General features: G+C 39.3%; 2 protein-coding genes across 2 annotated transcripts in view; both read right to left on the bottom strand.

Moving 5' to 3' along the window:
- Positions 1-6,884, bottom strand: part of LOC103399996 (methyl-CpG-binding domain protein 3-like) — an 844,757-nt gene that overhangs the window by 469,751 nt on the left and 368,122 nt on the right. The window lies entirely within an intron of this gene.
- The window catches only part of sbno2b (strawberry notch homolog 2b), a 45,746-nt gene that overhangs the window by 6,282 nt on the left and 32,580 nt on the right, over positions 1-6,884 (bottom strand). Inside the window, exons 16-28 of the mRNA XM_008307278.3 lie at positions 6,775-6,884; positions 6,397-6,494; positions 5,690-5,772; positions 5,363-5,545; positions 5,075-5,196; positions 4,780-4,911; positions 4,547-4,682; positions 3,321-3,433; positions 1,654-1,725; positions 1,419-1,527; positions 1,232-1,303; positions 984-1,127; positions 713-807 (exon numbers count right to left, since the gene is read on the bottom strand). The exon at positions 6,775-6,884 is cut by the window's right edge and continues 5 nt beyond it. Of these exons, the coding sequence (XP_008305500.1) occupies positions 713-807; positions 984-1,127; positions 1,232-1,303; positions 1,419-1,527; positions 1,654-1,725; positions 3,321-3,433; positions 4,547-4,682; positions 4,780-4,911; positions 5,075-5,196; positions 5,363-5,545; positions 5,690-5,772; positions 6,397-6,494; positions 6,775-6,884 (1,469 nt within the window). The remainder of the gene's footprint in view (positions 1-712; positions 808-983; positions 1,128-1,231; positions 1,304-1,418; positions 1,528-1,653; positions 1,726-3,320; positions 3,434-4,546; positions 4,683-4,779; positions 4,912-5,074; positions 5,197-5,362; positions 5,546-5,689; positions 5,773-6,396; positions 6,495-6,774) is intronic.

The raw sequence follows: 6,884 nt of genomic DNA, 5'->3' as shown, positions 1-6,884 counted from the left end.
GCTGTCAGCTTTAAAATGTCAAGTGTGGGTTTGCCGTGCGCCGCCAGCTATGAGCAGAACATACTAGTAATTATCCTGTTCTCACCTAGTACTCCCGTTCTACATACACTCCTCGGCTCTGGGCTAATGCCGTGTGATCAAAGTCTTAAACTTGGCAGAGTGACATCATAGTTATTAATCTGCAGAGGTTGAAATTCAGGTTACTTGTCCACATTTGGTTTTAACTTTTCACTGTTCTTAAAGGACAGCGGTTGCAGCAAGCGGAAATCATAAGTACAGGAAAGTAAATGCCTTTTTGATTGCTGCAGTTTTTCTACGCTTCCACTGATTGTGAAATGTGTTTAATTTCAGTTTGTAACATCCCACATAAATAAATAAGAAAATTAACGAGTGAGACACTCTCTGATGGGAAGGTTGGTAGACTCTGCAGCATTACTATTCTGTGAGAGAGAAAAAAAAACCATTTGCATATGTGTCACTCGCCAGGTAAACTATAACGAGGCCAAGGACATCGCAGTGATCTGACGCTGGGGAGGAGGACGTGCTCTGTATATCCAATAATTCCACGCTCCTTTCACTTATTATTGTTCTAATACACTGCCGATGTATATCTTGTGATAAACACATACTACAGGAGCTTTAAATACCATCTTTATGCCTAAAATGTGTGTTTATATTTTTTTGCACCTTAACAGTCAGTGGCTGAACCTACCTTATAGAGAACAACCTGACCATCCTGTGGGTTACCAACTGTCAGGAAGGACTCCTGCTTCTCCTCATAGATCTCATCGTTTCCTGGGGCAAGGTCTGTAAGAGGCACACAAACAACATCAGATAAAAAAATAATGTAAAAAAAAACTTGGACTCAAATCTGTTGAAATAATGGTTGGTCTTAATGGTAACGTTACATATCATCTGTTTAGCTAGTTAAAGTTAAAGTGTATTTTAGTTTGGGATAACATTTTACTAAAATCCTAAATTACCTAAAATCCCCATGTCGTATTTGCCCTCCTTCTTGTCCTTCTCTATTAGGTAGTCAAAATTATCAGTGAAGTACTGGAAGAGATAGTTCTGCTTGTGGACTTCCAGACCCAGGATGCGATTGAGGAACTTGGTAATGCTGCAATCTGAAACAAAAAGAAAAGAGGGGCGGTGGAGGGTGGTGTGATGCGTGTTTATCTTTCTTATACTTTGATGATATTGGCCTAAAAGACTGTGAAAAGACTTTTACCTTTTTCAGTACTTAGACCAAAGCGAGATTCCCTACAAAAGATGCCAACATCCATCATGCCAAGTTTCATGTCTAAAATAAAGAAAAATATGGTTAGTACAAGTACAGTGTTGAAGTTCTTCATAGGCAGGTGCAGACCATCATCTAAAATAGAAAAACAAAAAAAAAGAAAAGAAAACAATAATACCTCTGAAGAACATGGCGTCACCTCCTGGGTATCCTTTAGGAGGAGGCACCTTGTTCTCTATGTGACCAAGGATTGCTTTGGTGATCTTGTCTAGAGCCTTGGTACCATACTGTGGGGAAGAGAAATTTGTAGCAACAGAGTACAAAATATGACCTTTTTACAGTATGAATAGTAAAAACATTTGACAAGAAGCACGTGAGACTTGAATTATTAGAATGTTCTAAAATGTACCTACCTTGTTTTCAAAATTGTACTTGCTCAGGTCTCTGGATTCTGTGGCTCTTCTGTCACCGTGTGTGAGTGCACCCTGTGTAATAAACAGTAATTGATATTGATATTGTAATCTGTTTTAATATGTGGTTTACAAATCGATTACATTAAATCGGAAGAATTTTAATTCAACACTGGGTTCGCGGTTAATGAGATTTTCATCCTTGGAACTGTGTGGTTTTGGTGTTCACGACCATCAGTGCTCAAACACGAATGAATGATTCATGCTGGTCACAGATGAATCAATTCATGCAAAAATATTAAATAATAGACAAACTCTGTCAGTCACCGCAGTACTGACATGGGACTGGTGTCATCACACATGTCAGCTAATGAGAGCATTTCAGGTGGGCCTAAGACTGCAGCAGTGCCGTAATGTAACGTATGCCATTATTATTGGTATTCTAGAGTGTCAGGCCAACAGAATAACCAGGCAGGGACAGGGAAAAAAAGTTATTTGTGACCACTGCAAAGTTAAGTTTTCTTTAAAGTACAAACTAAATGCAATACACACATAAAGCAGTCAAAGGGTTTCTGTTACAATGTTAAGGTATTTTTGCTTAGTTTGGTTTTATTTTAATTCGACTGCATTAATGCTAAAGTGGAGATTTATTCATAAGTAATGGAACTGCTGCTGCTTCACTTTTCTTTTCTAAAGCAGTACATTTAAAATAAAAGTACTTTTAAATCCAACGTAATTTATTACAACTAAAAACTTTATAATTTCCCAGCACTAGTCAAAATGTCACAAAGTCCGAATCCATTAGAGTTGCCTCCTTGCTGACACAGCAATAATGCTAGTGCTGAATACATGTAGCTTAAATAGGAAATACTTTGAATATGTAGGACTGGGTCTGAGAAAGAAACTTTAGGAAAAGTGAAGTGACAGACAGTCCTCTTGGCCAGCAGGCTGCGTTCCATTCACACATAAAAAATGCTTTCAGATAACCACAACAAAAGCTTGCCATTGCCAAATATGACTTCACGGCTGATTTGGAGTCAGTATTCAGCCTCTCAGCTAAAGTGACTGTGTGTCTTTGTGAGAGCATTTGTGTTGTATTGGGTTCAGACAGGCGACCAGATGGGATTGACCTTTGCTTTACCGAACAAGTCTGGCAAACCCTGCCCTGACTTCCTGGAACAACCACCCCCCCCGCACCCCCCCCCCCCCCAAAAAAAAACATAAAAGAAACTGTCATGCTGTGTCACTGTGGAGATACATTACTGCTAGAACAGGATTATTTTGAGGACGGAGGGAAATAACTGTAGAATACATTATTGACACAAGATTCTTTGATTTGTTTCCTCACTCCCTTAACATTTCTCCAATGTGAAGCCAAATGTGGGAAAAACCAAGAATCCCACAATGATTGTGCAAACATTTGGTTAATCATCACAAAAATCAACAACAATGAAAATCTATAAAAATGTGACCAGAAGGGACTAACCCGTGTAAAAGAAAGGACAGGGAGTGAAGGCAGGGTCAACAACGACACTTAATATTCATTTAAAAAAACTGGTTCTTGTCACACAATGTAAACGTTTGATAAAGAATGCAAAACAAAGAGGAAAATCAACAAGCTCGCCTGCGTCCACACGCGCACAGACGTAGAAAATGCCTGGCTTACGTACCAGACTCTCCAGTCTCTTTGCCACGATGGAGGCGAAGCGTCTCTCCCCTGCCAACTCAGAGATAAGGAAGATGTACTCGGGGGCTGTAACCTGATTGGACCGATGAGTCCGACCTAAGACAATCAGAAAAGATGGAGTTTAGTGATAAAATCTTCCCTGATGCACAAAGAAATTGACATTTCCCTGAATTTCTCATATAGTGCACGCACAACAGAATTTATAAACAGCCTATTTTGTTGCCTTTTCTTACAGAACATATATTTACTCCCTCCCTTACCTAGAGGCAGGTAACTGTTTCTTGAATGGGGTATATCTGAAGTTCTGTGTAAATACCTTGTTTTATTATGCATAGTAAAGATGTCATTTTCTCAGTAAAGTAAGTACATTTTAAATGATGTGTTCTGTCCCCTCCTCGGTATAAACGCCATCTGTAAATAATTAAACATGCATTGCCACGGTCTGTAAAAGACTCGAGAACCAACAACCAGAGTCATTAACAGCTACTGCCTCGGTGTGTTTTGCACTGTTTGCTGACTGCCACGTGGAGCCTGAGCATGTGCTGGTTCTTAGAACTATGAATTTTTTCTGTCCTCTCTGTTATGAATTCCCTATAAGTCGAGATGCACATAAGAAAACTGTAAAAAAGCCTAGGAGGGAATATTTGAGCTTTTAACTGCAGTGTAAAAAAAAAAAAACAAAGTTGAGAAAACTTAAAAAAAGGCAATAAAATTCACCAGAATTTGAAGTTTGGTAGGTAAACAAAAACCTATTTTTTGCTTTTGAGCCTACTTTAAATTTCAAGAGTCATTGGGAGTCAGGTGATGACACTAGGTTTCCATTTAATTGATGACAGTTGTGTGTTACCGTCAAAACCACAGCCTCCAGCTAAAAAGTTTCTTTGGAAACCTCCCTCTGAGTCACTGCCCAACTGAGATGCAGTGTGTTTTTAGATTACAAAATGTTCCATGAAGGTTTTTTGCTAAGATAGATCCTTTTTTATTCTATGGACACATGTGAGGATAAAATAAATACACATGATATAAGCTACAAGGCTGAGACATATATGAAGTATCAAGAACATTTCATTTGTTCACATCTCTCTCTCTTTCTCTGTCTCTTTTTCTCTCCAACTCCCAAAGTGATAAAACAAAAAACAAACAGATCTGTTGGAGGACAATTTGCCTAAAATTTAAAATGCTCGTCGGAGTTCACCATCACGGACTTACCAAACTGCTGAATAGCCCTGTCCGCACTCCACGGCAGCTCTAGAGTCATGTGGACTCGACGTCTCTGGTTTTTCACCCTCTTGTCTGCCTGCAGAGAAATTCCAGAGCTGGCTGCCTCTGAGATGATGGCCACCAGCTGGAAATGACAATTTCAATATTTCAATATGAGGTGAGAGTTCAGGGGACAACACTAGGACAGGCTCAAGACGTAGGAGATGTTGAACATTTCTGACCTTCTCTCCACCCATAAAACGGTCTTTCTCTTTGAGGTTGATGTGGTCAATGGTAAGACCCTGTTCAGCCCGTGACTCGTAACGAACAATGCCATCGGGACGCCGGACCACCCGACCCTTACGACCGGTCATCTGTAGGCAGAAATTGTATTGGTGAGATGTTGAGAAAAGTGTTATTTCCCAGAAGCTGCAGAGGTTTCAAGTTGGGAGTGTGTGTGTGTGTTTGTGTGACTCATACCTCTGACACTTTATATTTCAAGTTGGGAGTGTGTGTGTGTGTGTGTGTGACTCATACCTCTGACACTTTATCTGGTCCACCGAACTTATCAATTAGCTCATCCAAAGTATTAAGAGGTAGTACTTTCCCAAGCTCCGATATTTTGTTAAGCAGTCCCTGCTTCATCTCCTCTATTCTTGCTGTAAACCAATGGCAAGGAAAACAGGATTTATATAAATATTATTAACTATGTCAAGTTAAACAGGAACATCTGGAATGCTACGGAACATAATCTGTACTCACAAATAAAACCTTCTCACATCAGTGTTCTCATAACAACACTATTATTGCCCCTGAACTACCTACCTGTGTGGCAACTAGTGTGGTTGACAAAGATGACGTCATCATTGTCTAACAGGGAGTCCGGTGAGGAGTTGGAGTCTGTGTCCATGCCTTCAGAGTCACTGCTGCTGTCATCGGTGATGTTGATCACACCCCCACTGTCCACTGTGTGCTTGGGCACTTTGGGCTGGCGACCTTTAGGTTTTCCTGTTTGGAAACAACATATGAATGAAGGCCAGGAGAACAACAAACAAATGCAGTCAAGAAAAAGAACGTTCAAATAACTATGTGTTCACAATCTTTTTTCCAGAATTTGTTTTTGATATGTAACACTGAAAATAGTTGACATACGTTTTCTCTTATTCCCCGGTCCCTTCTCTCGCCTTTGTTTCTCAGAGGGGAAATGCTTCGTTACAAGAGACTGGAAAACTCCCCTGAAAAAAAAAAGAGAAAGATGAGAAGAAGAAATATAACATTTTTGCCAAGATAGAGATCAGAACAACCTCAGGCAGCTGGACTTTGTACATTTCTGTTCTCAAATCTGTTCTCAATATCAATATCAGGTGCTGACAGGCAGGTTTGTATGGTTTGTGTCATTTATAGTATAAAACTTCAGACATGTCTGCTGCAGGCGTTCGGGGTCAAGCGAGTTCAGAGCACATCTACTCTTTCTTGTTATTCTGGGATTAGCCATTTGCTGTGTAAACAGCTGCAAACAAAATCCCGGGGAATCAAAAATGAGGCAAAGGCAAAACACGAGACACATTATCTTGTAGGTTTGACGCTCAACGTAGGACTTTTAGATGAAACCAAATTATACAAACTGGAAATGCACTGACGCTGTGCTTTTTTTTTCTTCATCTTTAAACATCCACCATTGTTTTTACTGTCTATACTATGTTAACACTTTACATTAATACTACTTTTCATTAATCAGCACATATTTTAAATCTGCACTTTGTGTCAGTTATAATAATTTCAAACTTTCCTGCATTTTAAATAATGTAATAATATTTAGATCATTATAACAATGGTAAGAACTTTATAATATTGCTCACTCTGCTGCAGAGACAAATCTGTCCAGATGTCCATCGTTCTCATCCAGAACCTCTCTGGTGCGAGACTCTCCTGTAGACTGAAGGCCAACCACGATGCACTATGACGAAAAAAAAAAAATTATTTTCAAATCAATAATAAAATATGCTCAAAACCATTAAATCATTTAATAAACAAATGTTTGAAAAAACTTGAATGATACATAAGAAAAATATGGTTTTACACAGAATAAGTATTCTTTCTAAAACTCTAAAAATCTCACATGTTTTCCTACTTGCTAAAAGATGGAAGTTGATTTCTTTCTTTTTCTCATTTTCCCATTGGAATCATTATCCTTGAACAATACGTGACAAAAATGTTTGAATGAAAAGTGTGCCGACCTTCCCTGCTGCCAGCTCCTTCTGAGCCAGCTCCACTAGCCGGCGGACCTTGGCGGCGATGCAGAGGTATTTGAAGAAGCGTTGGTGAGACGACCAAAACTGACCCCAGA

This window comes from Cynoglossus semilaevis, chromosome 2 (genome assembly GCF_000523025.1).
Source record: "Cynoglossus semilaevis isolate Cse_v1.0 chromosome 2, Cse_v1.0, whole genome shotgun sequence".
Lineage (NCBI taxonomy): Eukaryota > Metazoa > Chordata > Actinopteri > Pleuronectiformes > Cynoglossidae > Cynoglossus > Cynoglossus semilaevis.
Note: the sequence above shows the minus strand (reverse complement) of the source record. Positions and strands in the feature narration are given on the sequence as shown.